Genomic DNA, 18598 nt, shown 5'->3' on the forward strand with positions numbered 1-18598 from the left:
GGCCCAGGGTACTCAGTCTCACTGTCGGGTATGTTTTCTCCCTGCTCCAGGGCCCGTTCAGCGCTGCCATCGGGTGCCTCGTTGCAGGTAGGCTCTGTGCCAGGGGCCACTCTGGCAAACCGCTCCAACCTGCTTGCTACTCCCACTGCTCCAGCTCGGGATGGTGTGGATGCCGGCGGCGCCATATTGGATTCTTCAGAGGCACGCTCCTGCGCGTCTCTGTCCCTTTTACTGCGGGTCGGCATATCCTGGCTGTGCTCGCTTCCCTGGGTGTTATAAGTTGTGTTGCAGCCCTCCAGGGTCGGTAGTGCCTGTCAGCAAGGCCGGTGTGCAGGATAATTCAGGATCCAGGCAGGAGATCACCCACGCTGCTTCCTCTCTACATGAGGTCCAGGCCACCCCATAGCACCCTTTTGGCCGAAGAGGCCTTGGTTTTATTGGCTGACGCATCTGTCAGTCACCGATCCGTGGGTTCTCCCGGACCTACCGGATCTCCTATCCCAGGGTCCAGCCTTCCACCCACAGCACACCAGGTTACACCTGGCGGCGTGGCTCTTGAGAGGTCGCTATTAGGCACTAAGGGCTTTTCTCAGGGTCTGATCTCCACCTTGATGCAGTGCAGAAAGCCTGTCACTACTCGCATTTATGGGCGTATTTGGGCGAAATTCCTGACCTCTTCGGGTGCGGATCCTACTAAACCACCCTCCGTCCCGGTTGTCCTGGAATTTCTCCAGAAGGGTTGGGAACTGGGTCTATCCGTTAGTACCCTTAAGGTGCAAATCTCCGCACTGAGCGCCTTGTATAACCATGCCCTGGCTGGAGATCCCTGGATATCTAGGTTCGTTAGGTCCTGTGCTAGGTCTAAGCCTCGGGGAACCATGCCACTTCCGTCCTGGGACCTTAACTTGGTCCTTTCAGCTTTAACACGGCCCCCATTTGAGCCCTTAGATTCTATCTCTCTCAAGCATCTGTCCCTTAAGACGATTCTCCTGGTCGCCCTCACTTCTGCCCGTAGGGTTAGTGACCTTCAGGCCTTATCCATTTCTCCTCCGTATACCCAGTTTTTTGAGGACCGAGTAGTTTTACGTACTGACCCTGCCTATTTGCCGAAGGTGCATTCCCACTTCCATAGATCACAGGAAATAGTGCTCCCCTCTTTTTATGCCAACCCTTCTACTCCGGAGCAGATGGGAGGCACTGCCTGGATGTTAGGCGTTGTCTTCAACGGTATCTGTTGGTCACCTTGGAAGGGAGGAGGGATAAGTCTGTTTGTAGTCTTCCAGGGTTGTAGAAAGGGGCTTAAGGCTTCTAAATCCACTTTGGCAAGGTGGATCAGGGATGCCATCTCGGTTGCCTACGCAGCCGGGGGGGAAGACGTACCTCCTGGTTTGAAGGCACACTCCACGCGAGCGATGGCATCTTCCTGGGCGGAGAGATCGGAGGTCTCCATCGAGCAGATATGTAAGGCGGCAACCTGGTCTTCTCCGTCCACCTTTTTTAATCACTATCGCCTTGATTTGTCGTTCACCGACATCACCTTTGGGAGGCGGGTTCTGCAAACTGTTGTCCCTCCCTAGGTCTTCCTCTCTGTAATTCTCTCGTGGTGCCGTCATGGGTGCTGGAAAAATACGTAATTACTTACCGGTAATGTGTTTTTTCTGAACCCATGACTGCACCCTTACATTCGCTCCCTGCACTTGGGGGTTGCTAGTTTGCTTCCCTTTTCACTCCTCTTCACTGGGCGGTTATGGTGGCGGGATATGTTTTTTAACGATGTTCCTTGTTTCGGAGGTCCTGTCATGCTCGGTAATCAACTGATGCGGGGAGAGGTGCCGCCCCTTTTTATTCTGGAGGTTTCCTGTCCTTGAAGGGCGGATCCCCTCTCTCGTGGTGCCGTCATGGGTTCAGAAAAAACACATTACCGGTAAGTAATTACGTATTTCAGGCGGGTGGGCGCGCCCTGTTTTGCTGCCCTCCCGTTTCTAATGGTCTTCAGCTTGGCTGTAAGTTGTTCGTTCAGTATTTCTCCTTAGAATTGGCAGCGTTGATTTCCCGCGATGTCCCCGCGGTGGCGCCATTAGATCTAAGCAGCGCTCGTCATATTGAGATTTCTTCAGCGCTCTATTGGGAGACCCAGACGATTGGGGTATAGCTACTGCCCTCTGGAGGCCACACAAAGCACTACATTAAAAGTGCAAGGCCCCTCCCCCTCTGGCTATACCCCCCCCGTGGTATCACGGGTTCTCCAGTTTTAGCTTTGTGTGCGAAGGAGGTCAGACATTCCATGCATAGCTCCACAGATTTTAGTCAGCAGTAGCTGCTGACTATTTCGGATGGAAGAAAAGAGGGCACATATAGTGCCCCCAGCATGCTCCCTTCTCACCCCTGGATGGTGTTGTAAGGTTGAGGTACCTATTGCTGGTACAGGGCTGGAGCCTGACATGCTGTTTTCCTTCCACATCCCCTGGTAGGGCTCTGTGGAAGTGGGATCCTGCCGGCCTCTCAGCTCTGACGCCGGGCTCCATCCACAGACCCATTAGAACCTGATGGAGACGGAGCAGGAGTACGATCAGGGACAGGCCCTGCATCATACAGGTACTCTGTGTCCCCGGCAGGCACAGACACACTCCGGGCTGGCTGGGTGTTGTAGTGCGCCGGGGACCGCAACGTTGGAGCTAGTGTCCCTACAGATTACTGGGGGATTGTTTGTGTATGGGAACGCAGCGCCGACCCCCTCTGGACCGGGCGGCGCTGCTGTGACTTGTGGTGCGCCGGGGATCCGCCGTCCGCGCTTTTACGGCGGCGGCGGTTATAAATTGAGTCCCTGGCTTTTTGGGCCTAGGACGCCGGCAGCTCCGATTCGTTCCCGCCCCCACCCTGTCATTCAGGGTAGGGGAGAGACGCTGTTCGCTAGCAGCGACGAGGGCTGGAGCCTGATTTACATGCTCCAGCCCTCACACTAGGCACAGAGGGAAGCAGGCTTCCCGCTCTTAGCCAGGAACGCCCAGGGCCCGCCCCCCTTCTCTCTCAGGACGCCGGCAGCCATTACATGCAGTCTGGCTGGAGGAAGGACGCAAGGCTCTGGGAGACCTGGACTAGGGGCTATCTGGCGACCACACACCCGCTTTTTAAGCGGGCGGTAAGCGATTTTTCTGTGCTGGTCCCTCTAGTGCCTCACGGTGTATTGGTGTACTGTGTAGGATATAGAGATATTGTATTCTTGCACTGTAAGGTCGCTTCTGGCTGCATCTCCCAGATCACTCTGTGGAAGCAACAACATGCCATCCTCAAAACGCAAGGCTGCCAAGGCTAGGGCTGTGTATACTGCGTGTGCTGCATGTGGGGCTAATCTACCAGCAGGCTCCGATGACCCCCATTGTGTGCAATGCTCCGACCCGGTGCTGCTTCGCCAGCCGGAGTCAGGAGGGAGAGTGACCCAGGCTGAGACGCCTGTAAGTCCTGCCCCGGTGACAGGGACAGACTTTGCAGTTTTTGCTGATAATATGTCTGTCTCTATGGCAAAAATACTTGAAACCTTGCAATCTATGCATGGGGCTCAGTCTTTGGGCACGGCGAGGCCTCTGTCCTCAGGTCCCCCTCACTTGGAATTAATCCAGCCCACAGGGGAGTCCCCGGCTTCACAGGCCGAGGATTATGAGTCAGATGATAGCCCCAGCCACCCTAAGCGAGCTCGCTGGGAAAGACCCTCGACGTCATCACACTGCTCAGGGTCTCAGCGCAATCAGTCTCCCTGTGATGTGTCTGATGAGAGTGATCAGGAATCCATTCCTGGAACCCCTCTCAACCTGGATACCCCTGATGGGGATGCCATGGTAAACGACCTTATCTCAGCCATCAATAGGCTGTTGGATATTTCTCCCCCAGCCCCTTCAGCAGAAGAGGCGGCTGCGGAGCAGGAGAAGTTTCGTTTCCTTTATCCCAAGCGTAAATTGAGTGCTTTGTTGGATCACGCTGACTTCAGAGAATCAATCCAGAAGCACGACGCTCACCCAGAAAGGCGTTTCTCTAAACGATCTAAAGATACGCGTTTCCCTTTCCCCCCTGAGGTGGTCAAGCGCTGGACACAGTGTCCAAAGGTAGACCCCCCGATTTCCAAACTCGCAGCTAGGTCCATAGTTGCAGTGGAGGATGGCGCTTCACTTAAAGATGCCAATGACAGACAGATGGACCTTTGGTTAAAATCTGTCTATGAAGCTATCGGCGCGTCGTTTGCTCCGGCATTCGCAGCCGTATGGGCACTCCAGGCTATTTCAGCTGGCTTAGCAAAAGTGGATGCTATCATACATCCAGCAGTGCCGCAAGTGGCGCACCTTACCACGCAGATGTCGGCGTTTGCGTCTTACGCTATCAATGCGGTCCTAGAATCTACCAGTCGCACCTCAATGGCGTCCGCCAATTCGGTAGTTTTGCGCAGAGCCTTGTGGTTAAAGGACTGGAAAGCAGATGCTGGTTCCAAAAAATGTTTAACCAGTTTGCCTTTATCTAGAGATAGACTGTTTGGCGAGCCATTGGCTGATATCATTAAGCAGTCTAAGGGTAAAGACTCCTCTTTACCACAACCCAGAACAACCAAACCTCAGCAGAAAAAGTGGCAGCAGAGGTTTCAGTCCTTTCGAGGTTCGGGCAAGACACCATTTACCTCGTCCAAAGGGACTCAGAGGACGCAAAGAAACTCAGATTCGTGGCGGGCTCACACGCGCCCCAAGAAAGCAAATGGAGGTACCGCTTCCAAAGCGGCTACCTCATGACTTCCAGCCCCCTCCCTCCGCATCGCCGGTCGGGGGCAGGCTCTCCCGCTTTTCCGGCATTTGGATGTCACAGGTCAAAGACCGGTGGGTGACGGACATTTTGTCTCGCGGGTACAGAATCGAGTTCAATTCTCGTCCTCCAGCTCGGTTCTTCAGAACCTCCCCACATCCAGACCGAGCAGATGCTCTGCTGCAGGCGGTGGGCTCCCTAAGAGCGGAAGGAGTGGTGATCCCAGTCCCTCCTCAGGAACAAGGGCAAGGGTTTTACTCCAATCTCTTTGTGGTTCCAAAAAAGGACGGCTCGTTCCGTCCTGTTCTGGACCTAAAACGGCTCAACAAACATGTGCACGCCAGGAAGTTCCGGATGGAAACCCTGCGTTCTGTCATTGCCTCAATGTCCAGAGGAGACTTCCTTGCCTCAATAGACATCAAAGATGCTTATCTCCACGTGCCAATTGCTACAGAACATCAACGTTTTCTACGTTTTGTGATAGGAGACGACCATTTCCAGTTCGTAGCTCTGCCATTTGGTCTGGCAACAGCCCCACGGGTCTTCACCAAGGTCATGGCGGCGGTGGTAGCAGTCTTGCACTCTCAGGGACACTCGGTGATCCCTTACCTAGACGATTTATTGGTCAAAGCTCCCTCTCAAGAGGCATGTCAGCACAGCCTGAATGCTACGCTGGAGACCCTACAGTCTTTCGGATGGATCATCAACTTTCCAAAGTCGATCCTATCACCGACTCAATCACTAACGTATCTTGGCATGGAGTTTCATACTCTAGCAGCGATAGTGAAGCTTCCGCTGAACAAGCAGCGGTCACTACAGACAGGGGTGCAATCTCTTCTGCAGGGCCAGTTGCATCCCTTGCGGCGCCTCATGCATTTCCTAGGGAAGATGGTGGCAGCCATGGAAGCAGTTCCCTTTGCGCAGTTTCATCTGCGCCCACTTCAATGGGACATTCTCCGCCAATGGGACGGGAAGTCAACGTCCCTGGACAGGAAAGTCTCGCTTTCCCAGACGGCCAAGGACTCCCTACAATGGTGGCTCCTTCCCACCTCATTGTCACAGGGAAGATCCTTCCTGCCCCCATCCTGGGCAGTAGTCACGACAGATGCGAGTCTGTCAGGGTGGGGAGCAGTATTTCTCCACCACAGGGCTCAGGGGACGTGGACTCCGCAGGAGTCCACCCTTCAGATCAATGTTCTGGAGATCAGAGCAGTGTATCTTGCTCTACTGGCCTTCCAACAGTGGCTGGAAGGAAAGCAGATCCGAATCCAATCGGACAACTCCACAGCGGTGGCATACATCAACCACCAAGGAGGGACGCGCAGTCGGCAAGCCTTCCAAGAAGTCCGGCGCATTCTAATGTGGGTGGAGGACAGAGCATCCACCATATCCGCGGTTCACATCCCAGGCGTAGAAAACTGGGAAGCAGACTTCCTCAGTCGCCAGGGCATGGACGCAGGGGAATGGTCTCTTCACCCGGACGTGTTTCAGGAAATCTGTCGCCGCTGGGGAGTGCCGGACGTCGACCTAATGGCATCCCGGCACAACAACAAGGTCCCGGCATTCATGGCGAGGTCGCGCGATCAAAGAGCTCTGGCGGCAGACGCCTTGGTTCAAGATTGGTCGCAGTTTCAGCTCCCATACGTGTTTCCGCCTCTGGCGCTCTTGCCCAGAGTGCTACGCAAGATCAGATCCGAGTGCAGCCGCATCATACTCGTCGCTCCAGACTGGCCGAGGAGGTCGTGGTATCCGGATCTGTGGCATCTCACGATCGGTCGACCGTGGTCACTGCCAGACCGACCAGACTTACTGTCCCAAGGGCCGTTTTTCCATCAGAATTCTGCGGCCCTGAACCTGACTGTGTGGCCATTGAGTCCTGGATCCTAGCATCTGCAGGATTATCTCAAGGAGTCGTTGCCACAATGAGACAAGCTAGAAAGTCGAATTCGGCTAAGATCTACCACAGAACGTGGAAGATTTTCTTATCCTGGTGCTCTGCTCAGGGAGTGTCTCCCTGGCCATTTGCATTGCCCAAGTTTCTTTCCTTCCTGCAATCGGGGTTAGAAAAGGGCTTGTCGCTCAGCTCCCTTAAAGGGCAAGTTTCGGCACTATCCGTGTTTTTTCAGAAGCGTCTAGCACGTCTTTCTAAGGTGCGCACGTTCCTGCAGGGGGTCTGTCATATTGTGCCCCCGTACAAGCGGCCGTTAGATCCATGGGATCTGAACAGGGTACTAGTTGCTCTCCAGAAGCCGCCCTTCGAGCCTCTGAAGGAAGTTTCCTTTTCTCGGCTGTCACAGAAAGTGGCGTTTCTTGTTGCGATCACATCGCTTCGGCGAGTGTCTGAGCTGGCAGCTCTGTCATCCAAGGCTCCCTTCCTGGTGTTCCACCAGGACAAGGTAGTGCTGCGCCCTATTCCGGAGTTTCTCCCTAAAGTCGTATCCTCTTTTCATCTTAATCAGGATATATCCTTGCCTTCGTTTTGTCCTCATCCGGTTCACCGGTATGAAAAGGACTTACGTTTGCTAGATCTGGTGAGAGCACTCAGAATCTACATTTCCCGCACGGCGCCCATGCGCCGTGCCGATGCACTTTTTGTCCTTGTCGCTGGTCCGCGCAAGGGGTTGCAGGCTTCTAAAGCCACCCTGGCTCGATGGATCAAAGAACCAATTCTAGAAGCCTACCGTTCTGCGGGGCTTCCGGTTCCTTCAGGGCTAAAAGCCCACTCAACCAGAGCCGTGGGTGCGTCCTGGGCATTACGTCACCAGGCTTCGGCTCAACAGGTGTGCCAGGCAGCTACCTGGTCCAGTCTGCACACTTTCACCAAGCATTATCAGGTGCATACCTATGCTTCGGCGGATGCCAGCTTAGGTAGAAGAGTCCTGCAGGCGGCAGTGACACCCCCGTAGGGGAGGGCTGTTTTGCAGCTCTAACATGAGGTATTTCTTTACCCACCCAGGGACAGCTTTTGGACGTCCCAATCGTCTGGGTCTCCCAATAGAGCGCTGAAGAAGAAGGGAATTTTGTTACTTACCGTAAATTCCTTTTCTTCTAGCTCTTATTGGGAGACCCAGCACCCGCCCTGTTGTCCTTCGGGATGTTTTTTTGTTGTTTGCGGGTACACATGTTCATGTTGAACGGTTTTTCAGTTCTCCGATGTTATTCGGAGTTAATTTGTTTAAACCAGTTATTGGCTTCCTCCTTCTTGCTTTGGCACTAAAACTGGAGAACCCGTGATACCACGGGGGGGGTATAGCCAGAGGGGGAGGGGCCTTGCACTTTTAATGTAGTGCTTTGTGTGGCCTCCAGAGGGCAGTAGCTATACCCCAATCGTCTGGGTCTCCCAATAAGAGCTAGAAGAAAAGGAATTTACGGTAAGTAACAAAATTCCCTTCTTTCTTTGTACTGTCTCAGGAATTGAGCGGATAGTCGCGGTGCCTCATTCATTAACCAGTTAGCGCCTCTACAAGCCGATGGTTTTGGCGGTTTACTGGTTTGGAGCCTTCAGGATAAATTTATCACAATGCCAAGAAGAAACATTAGCGGACTTTTCTGGAGAAGCCATTATTGCTGCCCATCAATACGGGAAACGTCACGTGTCCATCTTCCAAACAATTTTGAGGCCATAATTCTTCAGTGAGAAGGATTATTCAGAGCTGACAATTTTCCCAGAAGAGAGCGTCCCAGCAAGAGCTGTGCTCCGATAACTCTCAAGGAACCAAAGAGCTGCAGCAGAGTCTAAAGGCCTTCATATGTTACATGTTCAATTAGAAGTGGATTGAGTGGATTGTCTATAAGGGGCCAGGAAAGTTGTCTTCTGCAATAAAGTCCTTTGAGTGGAGCAGACGACAGAGCTGTTTACCCATAATGCCCTGCACTGCACCTGGAGAATGCCGAGCATATTGGCACAAATGCCTCATCCCAACTGTGCAGCCAGGAGGGGAAGGATCTGAAGACCACCCTGAACAGGAGGCTGCCCCAGGCTCAGAAGGGTGCCAAAGTGTCTGACTTCTTGACAAGTCTGTAACGCCTTTGTAACGTGCGCGGCAGCGTCGCTCCGTCACTGCAGAGCCAGGTGGCCCTCGCTCTCTGCTTCTCCAGAATCCCTGCGAGCTCGGGTCCGGGGGATATTATGGACCCTTCTCAGCAGTTTTGTTAATTTGTTTTTCCCAGATATCATCTCTTTGGGGCTTCCCACTCATTTTAAATAGGGGACCCCAGACTTGACAGTTCTTATAAGCTTGCTGTGCAGTCATGGCGTCGATCATGGATGTCTATATACCAAAGAATTCTACAGACCAATGTGAGGCGGCCATCTCTCCAAAAGATAAAGCTGGGCCTGAGCTGTGGCAAGCACACGGGCAATGATCACAAGCTCAGCCGCCAAGTATCCGGCTCTCCAGTGTCCGGTCACTGTCCAGAGCTGGGCGCAATAGCAACACTATGCAGAAAAGCCGCCGACAAACCCGGAGCTGCAGCGGCCGCCATGACGTCAGGGCTGGTGGTCACACAGAAGCCATGACTGTCATAGCTCTCCTACGGAGGGGCCGGCATGGGGTCAGGACTGGTGGTCACACAGAAGCCATGACAGTCATAGCTCTCCTACAGAGGGGCCGCCATGACGTCAGGACTGATGGTCACACAGAAGCATTGAAGGTCATAGCGCTCCTACGGAGGGGCCATCATGGGGTCAGGACTGGTGGTCACACAGAAGCCATGACGGTCATAGCGCTCCTACAGAGGGGCCGGCATGGCGTCAGGACTGGTGGTCACACAGAAGCCATGATGGTCATGGCCTTCTCACAAACGGACCGGCATGGCGTCAGGACTGGTGGTCTCACAGAAGCCATGATGGTCATATTGCTCCTACAGGATATTTATTCCCTGGGTGTTCTTACTTTCTCACGCTGCTTCTGCAGTTTTTGATAAATGTGTCCATCTGTGGATGGAGTTTCTTGACTCTTAAGGCCACTTTACACACACAGATAAATCTTTGGCAGATCTGCGGTTGCAGTGAAATCATGGACATATTGTTCCATTTGTACACAGCCACAAACCTGCCACTGATTGTCCACAATTTCACTGCAACCACAGATCTGCCGCAGATTTATCTGTGTGTAAAGTACCCTTTAGACCTCCTAAGGGTCAATGTTTTTTTAACGTCCTGACTACTAAAACCATAGACATCAGAGGGTGTACTTATGTTTTTATCATGACTCCACCGAGGTTACACCGTGTACAGATCTGTGATTGCCTCTTACTGGATCACCTGTGGCCCGGATGGTGGATGCTCGTACATCGCCGGGTGGCCAGCCGCCCAGAAGGGAGGAAGCAGGGTTGGGGGCAGTGTTTGTTGCCTTTGTGCTGGTCTTCCAGGTGCAGTGACGCCTGATAATGGCACGTGGCTGGAATAAGTCCACTTGGTGGATCTCCAGTGTTGGTGGCTGCTAGCTTGTGGTGTCTTGTGCTGGGTCGTGACTCGTTGTAGCAGATCCTTCTGGGCAGCTGGGACCACATTATCTGCTCAATGACCATAGGAATCTGCGGCACAGACATCCTACATGACCAAATAATGCTCAGAGGACGTCTCCTGAACTCTGTTCTTTCTCTCCTTTCCGTGTCTTCCCCCCCCCCCCCATCCCGTATTCTTTTCTCTCTCTCCCTTCCTCATCTTTGTCGCCCCTGTATTCTATCCTTTCTCCTTACCTCATCTTCACCCCCCCCCCCCCCCGTATTCTGCTTTTCTTTCTTTTTTTTTGTTACTCCTTGCCTCGTCCTCACCCCCCCCCCCTGTATTGTTCTTCCTCTCTTTTCCTCATCTTCACCCCCCTTGTATTGTTTTTCTCCTTACCTAATCTTCACCCCCCCCCCCACTCCCCGTATTGTGTTTTCTCTCCTCTCCTCGTCTTTCCTTCCATGCCCTGCCGTCGTTACTTCCCAACACCTCTATGGCTGCTCTTGTTTCATCCCAGTCTGTCTCCTTTTAGATGAAGTTGGAAGGGAAGGTTGGTCGTCTTCTTGGGGATCATTTCCAGGATCAGGTGGTTACAGACTCCGAGTGGATTTTGGGAGTTAGATTTCCCTCCTCTGGGGGTGAAGGGCTTCCAACACCAGACAATGACTCGTTTTATTGTGAGTTTAGTAACCAGATCTGTGGTGTCTTCTGCCTTTTGGACAAGCTGTCCTGACCTTCATAATTGCAAAGTATCTTCGCTGTGTCCAGCCTGGACCCTAAGGCTGAAGGCCCTGTCAGCTGCTTTATGCTCTGACCACGGGCAGCATGGATCTGATCCGGCGGCACAATTACTGCCAGGTAACTTGAGCCTCATTTGAAGATATATTGTATAGGCAGACACTGGGTACCGCCATGGGGTTGAGATTCACCCCAAATTTAAACATGGGTCTATTTGAAGAAATTTTTACTGTAACGCTTGGTCCCGCTCTTCTTCATTGGGGACAATTCAACTGGTAATTTGAATGAATTCATTAAAAATGTGGATATGACTGGGGACTTTTTCTTCAGCATATCTGAAGGCGTTATCCAAGTTGGGGTGACCGTGTGCAATCACATGACCGCCAGCTTTCACAGCAAAAATGCTGTCACTTTTTGCAAGTTTTACTCCAGTGGCTGGACCTGTAGAGAAGCCCACCCATTTCATTTAATAAATTCCACCAGAAAATGCACTCCGGCCCCCGGCTGAAGAAAGAATCCTGATGGGGCCGATTTCAATATGCGCCAAATTCATTGAGACATTTGTGACGCCCTGGCAAAGCCAACAAAAGTGTACATCCTCCTTGTTACCATCAAAACATACTTAGGGGTACTTTGCACGCTGCGACATCGCTAGCCGATGCTAGCGATGCCGAGCGCGATAGTCCCTGCCCCCGTCGCAGCTGCGATATCTTGTGATTTCTGGCGTAGCGAACATTATCGCTACGGCAGCTTCACACGCACTTACCTGCCCTGCGACGTCGCTCTGGCTGGCGAACCGCCTCCTTCCTAAGGGGGAGGGTCGTGCGGCGTCATAGCGACGTCACACGGCAGGCGGCCAATAGAAGCGGAGATGAGCGGGATGTAAACATCCCGCCCACCTCCTTCCTTCCTCATTGCCGGTGGAGGCAGGTAAGGAGATGTTCCTCGCTCCTGCGGCTTCATACACAGCGATGTCTGCTGCTGCAGGAACGAGGAACAACATCGTATCTCCTATTGGTGCGATCTTATGAAAATGACAGACACTACACAGATCACCTATTTATAACGCTTTTGCGATCGTTTATCGGCGCATCTAGGCTTTACACGTTGCGACGTCGTTACCGGCGCTGGATATGCGTCACTTTCGACCCCGACGATATCGCAGTAGCGTTGTCGCAACGTGCAAAGTACCCCTTAGGCATAACACACAGCCATTAAACCCTAGCCACCCCCTCATAAGGGCACACCAGTAGGCGGGATCAGGCGGATGAGAACGCCCACCTAGGGGTCCTGAGGTGTCAGAGGCGAGGACACAACAGTTGAGTCTGTCAGAGAGGAGTGAAGTTAAAGTTGAAGTGTGGAGAGCTGACAGCAGTGTAGTCCTGGGTAGTAGCCCTTGGACTACCCGGCTAGGTGGCAGACAGTGAGCAGGGCCACAGGCGACGGAGATCCGGTCACAGGAGACCTAAAGTGGAGCGGGGCAGGGTTGTAGCCCACCGGTGCCGACAGCGGGAATCCGGTCCGGAGGCAGTGCCCAGTCGGGGTGCCTGGACCCTAGGGCGAGGAAGGTTGCAAGCCCCTCTCCAATTAACCAGCCGGGGACAAGGTTGCAGACTTTGTCCCAGTTACTACCCAGATAGAATGAAACTGAAGCCCAACGCAAGGGATAGGGTGTCCGTCAGAACCCACTGAAATCCCAAGGGTCAGCTTTCGCGGGCCACAGCTCCCAATACACACACAGTACCGGGAGTGGACTTCTCCGTTCCATGCAAAGTCGTCCAAAAGGAAAGACACACACACAAAGCAGGAGGAAGGGATACCTGTTCATTAACCTGGGTGCTGGACCCGAATGCACCCTCCTAAGGCAGCCGGCCACTGCTAACTTGGTTTACTACTGGACTTGTGTGAAATTACTGAACTGTGAGTACACCATTGTCCCCCGGTCCAGCCTGGCGCGCCACCTCCAGCAGCCATCAGTCCCGTGTTCAACCCTCGGGCCCCGGGACTACACCCCCCCCCTCCCACCCTACCCGTGGAGGGGATCCCATCTTGCTGCCCCGCTCCTTCAGTCCCGGGCGCCTCATCACCAGGCAGCGGCGGTGCCTCCATCCCTCACCGCAACACACGGGTGGTGTCACAAACACAACAACTCCCCTGTAAATACCCCCTTCCTGACGGTTGTGAGGACGGGCGGCCGTGAGAGCCCGGGTCTGGTCACCACTCGAGCCGTAGCAGTAACCCAGATCCAAGCAGGCTCCTGAGAGAAGCAGCGGCCTCCGCCCGCAACACATTCAAATCTTGAAGACTCATCTTGCCCTACAGAAACGGGGCCAAAATCTTACCTGTTCCCCTGCGTTGTAGCAGACCTTTCAGAATAAAGCGCACACTCCTCTCAGGGCAGAGCAGCGAGTGGCTCTGGGGGTTTTATGGGGGTTTTGCCGCACCCCTGGGTGCTGCTCGTATATCCAGTGTGAGCACAGCCTCAAACTGTTGGGACTTGTTGCACACGACACATTGGACTGGCCACAATCTTCTGATGGGAGAGGAAGTGTCGGTCACACCTCCTGGTCATCACTGTGGGCAAATGCCACTGCAATGCTATTTTGGCTCTGCTTCTTGAGGATCCATTATTGACCTAATGGATAGATTGCCAAAAATATTCTGTAGTCCCCAACCCATGGCTCTGCAGCACAAGAACTAACCCTCTCCGCATGCCCTGACAGTAACTGGCAGGTGGTGCTGCAGTGAAGACAATAGCTACATGCAGGGTTCTGCTGATATTACAAGGATTGTTCACACCTCACAATAATACCAGTCATTGTCCTGCTGCCACTGCCGCTGTAGTCGCTGCCTCCCCCCCCAAAGATTTGCTATCCTGACACTGCCTCCCTCTCTTCTGCCTTCTTGCTATCCACCATCTGCCTTTTTCTGTCCTGTCGGTGCCCTACTGCCTTCTCTATCTTGTTGCTATACTGACGCCGGCCCCCCTCTCCTCAGTCTTGTTGCTTGCTTTCCTGACACTGGCCAACACCCCCCCCCCCCTCCTCTGCCTTTGTTGCTATGTATACTGACGCCGGCCCCCTCTCCTCCGTTTTGCTATACTGACGCTGGCCCCTACTCCTCTGCCTTGTTGCTTGCTATACTGACGCTGGCCCTTTCTCCTCTGCCTTGTTGCTTGCTATACTGACGCTGGCCCTTTCTCCTCTGCCTTGTTGCTTGCTATACTGACGCTGGCCCTTTCTCCTCTGCCTTGTTGCTTTGCTATACTGACGCTGGCCCTTTCTCCTCCGTCTTGTTGCTTGCTTTCCTGACACTGGCCAACACCCCCCCCCCTCTGCCTTTGTTGCTATGTATACTGACGCCGGCCCTCTCTCTTCAGCTTTGCTATACTGACGATGGCCCCTACTCCTCTGCCTTGTTGCTTGCTATACTGACGCTGGCCCTTTCTCCTCTGCCTTGTTGCTTGCTATACTGACGCTGGCCCTTTCTCCTCTGCCTTGTTGCTTTGCTATACTGACGCTGGCCCCTTCTCCTCTGCCTTGTTGCTTGCTATACTGACGCTGGCCATTTCTCCTCTGCCTTGTTGCTTGCTATACTGACGCTGGCCCTTTCTCCTCTGCCTTGTTGCTTGCTATACTGACGCTGGCCCTTTCTCCTCTGCCTTGTTGCTTTGCTATACTGACGCTGGCCCTTTCTCCTCCGTCTTGTTGCTTGCTTTCCTGACACTGGCCAACACCACCCCCCCCCCCCCTCTGCCTTTGTTGTTATGTATACTGACGCCGGCCCCCTCTCTTCCGCTTTGCTATACTGACGATGGCCCCTACTCCTCTGCCTTGTTGCTTGCTTTACTGACGCTGGCCCTTTCTCCTCTGCCTTGTTGCTTGCTATACGGACGCTGGCCCCCTCTCTTCCGCCTTGCTATACTGACGATGGCCCCTACTCCTCTGCCTTGTTGCTTGCTTTACTGACGCTGGCCTTTTCTCCTCTGCCTTGTTGCTTGCTATACGGACGCTGGCCCCCTCTCTTCCGCCTTGCTATACTGACGATGGCCCCTACTCCTCCGTCTTGTTGCTTGCTTTCCTGACACTGGCCAACACCCCCCCCCCCCCCCTCTGCCTTTGTTGCTATGTATACTGACGCCGGCCCTCTCTCTTCCGCTTTGCTATACTGACGATGGCCCCTACTCCTCTGCCTTGTTGCTTGCTTTACTGACGCTGGCCCTTTCTCCTCTGCCTTGTTGCTTGCTATACGGACGCTGGCCCCTACTCCTCTGCCTTGTTGCTTGTTATACTGACGATGGCCCCTACTCCTCTGCCTTGTTGCTTGCTATACTGACGATGGCCCCTACTCCTCTGCCTTGTTGCTTGCTATACTGACGATGGCCCCTACTCCTCTGCCTTGTTGCTTGCTATACTGACGCTGGCCCCTTCTCCTCTGCCTTGTTGCTTGCTATACTGACGATGGCCCCTACTCCTCTGCCTTGTTGCTTGCTATACTGACGATGGCCCCTACTCCTCTGCCTTGTTGCTTGCTATACTGACGCTGGCCCCTTCTCCTCTGCTATACGGACGCTGGCCCCCTCTCTTCCGCCTTGCTATACTGACGATGGCCCCTACTCCTCTGTTATTGCTTGCTATACTGACGCTGGCCCCTTCTCCTCTGCCTTGTTGCTTGCTATACTGACGCTGGCCCCTTCTCCTCTGCCTTGTTGCTTGCTATACTGACGCTGGCCTCTTCTCCTCTGCCTTGTTGCTTGCTATACTGACGCTGGCCCCTTCTCCTCTGCCTTGTTGCTTGCTATACTGACGATGGCCCCTACTCCTCTGCCTTGTTGCTTGCTATACTGACGCTGGCCTCTTCTCCTCTGCCTTGTTGCTTGCTATACTGACGCTGGTCCCTTCTCCTCTGCCTTGTTGCTTGCTATACGGATGCTGGCCCCCTCTCTTTTGCCTTGTTGCTTGCTATATGGATGCTGGCCCCCTCTCTTTTGCCTTGTTGCTTTCCTGACGCCGGCCCCCTCTCCTTTGCCTTGTTGTTCGCTATCCGGACGCCGGCCCCCTCTCCTTTGCCTTGTTGCTTGCAATACTGACACAGGCCCCCTCTCCTCCGCCATGTTGCTATACGGACGCAGGTCCCCTCTCTTCTGCCTTGTTGCTATGCTGACACCGGCCCCCTCTCTTCTGCCTTGTTGCTATCCTAACGCCAGCCCCCTCTTTTGCCTTGTTGCTTGCTATCCTGACGCTGGCCCCCCTCTCCTCCGCCTTGTTGCTATCCCCCATAATCTTCCTTTTTGCTGTCTTGACTTTCTCCTCTGCCTTTTTGTGTTTCTCAGGTCCCGTTTCTGTCCCCACTAGAGGGAAGTCTGTACCTAAAGCTGCGGTGTCAGAGTCACTCCAATATACAGCGCCGTGGGTTCCTGGTACGTAGTTGCGTGCTCCTCCTGGTATTTCCATCTTTACCTTCTGATTCCCACCATCTTTCTTGCTCTTGTTCTAGACCATGTTTGAGGATGTCGGTGGCTTGGCGGCTTGGCATAGGCGTTGGTGCACATTGTCTGGGACCAGCCTCTCGTTTTGGGCATATCCTGACCAGGAGAGCTCTAAGGTGAGGCTGCTGCTTCCATGTGGTAATACGTTATGTCAGGTGATGCAGACTGACCGCTCAGCTTTGCCATACAGGAGCCATTGGGGAGAATCAATCTCGTCAACTGTACCAGCATCAAGGTGGAGGCTGCCAAAAGGGAGAGCTGTGCCCGATCCCACACCCTGGAGCTCATCACAATGAGACCGCAACGAGAAGATGATGTGGACACCCTTGTGACAAAATGCCGTAACATGCTCTGCTTCACCAAGTGAGTACATGACTGGTACAGCATATCCCTGCACGAGTTCTGAGGAGCGATGTAAGGCTATATATGGCTCCCAGCAGTGCAGAGGATTACAGCATATCCCCCCGGGAGTACAGAGGATCAATGTAAGGCTATATATGGCTCCTAGCAGTGCAGAGGATTACAGCATATCCCTGCATGAGATCTGAGGAGCGATCCAACAGTGCAGAGGATTTCAGCATGTCCCCCGGGAATAAAGAGGATCAATGTATGGCTGCTAGCAGTGCAGAGGATTACAGCATGTCCCCTGGGAGTACAGATGAGTGATTTTAAGGCTGTGAATGGATCCCAATAGCATGGAGGATTACAGTATCTCCCCGGGAGTACAGAGGAGCGATGTATGGCTCCCGGCACGGGGGCGGAGGAGCGATGTATGGCTCCCGGGAGTAGGGGAGTAGTTTTCATGTGGCCATCTTTATTGGGGGCACGGCACTTGGCTGTCCCTGATGTATGGGGCCGTACCTGTCACGCACTTGCCCTGATATGGCGCGAGGCTTCCGTGGTATTTTTTCTGCTGTGGTTATACGTCCCGCCTCATCCATTTATTAGAAAAGTGCCAGACTAGCATAAATACGGCACCGATCGGCCAGAAAATCTGCGTACGGTGTCCCCTGATGTCTGAGCCTGTGATGTAGACAGCGGGCAGGATCCTTGCTCGTGATTATATGCCAGTGTGTAATAACTAGGTGTCTATTAACCCTTCAATGCACTGCTGACTATCCTGTGTCTTTCCCAGGAGCTGGCTGTCCGCAGATACCAGGGAAGATGGGCGCCTGTGGATGGACGCCCTGAACCAAGTGCTCCTGGACATCAGAACCTGGAAGAGCAGTCCTGGGAACCTGAGCACAAGCTGCCAGGAGCCGCCTCCGCCCTGTGCCCAGCCCTGTGCCCGCTGATGTGGGGCCCCACCGCCGCCAGTTTTATGCACATTTATATATGTATGGGTGTCTTTATATCATGGGGTGGAGGGGTATATTCACGTATACGTGTGTGTATATTGTCGCTGTGTTCTGGGCTCTGTGTAGCTGGGGGCCCCCCCAGGCCTGGCCTCTGTGCAGCTGGGGGCCCCCCCAGGCCTGGGCTCTGTGCAGCTGGTGCCCCCCCAGGCCTGGGCTCTGTGCAGCTGGTGCCCCCCCAGGCCTGGGCTCTGTGCAGCTGGGGGCCCCCCCAGGCCTTGGCTGTGTGTGACTGTGGCCCCCCAGGCCTGGGCTCTACACTTTATATTTAATGTGCTCTTGATTGTAATAAATAATAATGTACACCGCTCCTGTCTGGGATGTGTCTTTTGTGTGTGGATTTTGTAAGCGGTTAATGGTTGCGGCCTTGTAAAGTGTCGCTATGTTGGGCTCAGATATTATGTGCTGACCTTGTACTGGAGGAATGGAGCAGCATGGGGGCGCCGCTGTGAAGATGTAATTTACCCTCTCACTGTATATGCTGTGATACGATGTCATGATATGTATATTTCTTCGGCGCTCCATTGGGAGACCCAGACGATTGGGTGTATAGCTACTGCCTCCGGAGGCCACACAAAGCATTACACTAAAAAGTGTAAGGCCCCTCCCCTTCTGGCTATACACCCCCAGTGGGATCACTGGCTCACCAGTTTTCTGCTTTGTGCGAAGGAGGTCAGACATCCACGCATAGCTCCACTGTTTAGTCAGCAGCAGCTGCTGACTATGTCGGATGGAAGAAAAGTGGGCCCATATGGGGTCCCCAGCATGCTCCCTTCTCACCCCACT

At 53.7% G+C, this 18598-nt stretch overlaps 1 protein-coding gene across 1 annotated transcript in view; it reads left to right on the forward strand.

Moving 5' to 3' along the window:
* Positions 1-18114, forward strand: part of LOC142254413 (anillin-like) — a 44487-nt gene extending 26373 nt beyond the window's left edge. Inside the window, 5 exon segments of the mRNA XM_075325455.1 lie at positions 10764-10817; positions 16302-16388; positions 16466-16573; positions 16648-16820; positions 17593-18114. Of these exon segments, the coding sequence (XP_075181570.1) occupies positions 10764-10817; positions 16302-16388; positions 16466-16573; positions 16648-16820; positions 17593-17752 (582 nt within the window). The 3' untranslated portion in view covers positions 17753-18114.
* Positions 18115-18598: the final 484 nt, after the last annotated feature.

Source organism: Anomaloglossus baeobatrachus, chromosome 10 (genome assembly GCF_048569485.1).
Source record: "Anomaloglossus baeobatrachus isolate aAnoBae1 chromosome 10, aAnoBae1.hap1, whole genome shotgun sequence".
NCBI classification, from domain to species: domain Eukaryota; kingdom Metazoa; phylum Chordata; class Amphibia; order Anura; family Aromobatidae; genus Anomaloglossus; species Anomaloglossus baeobatrachus.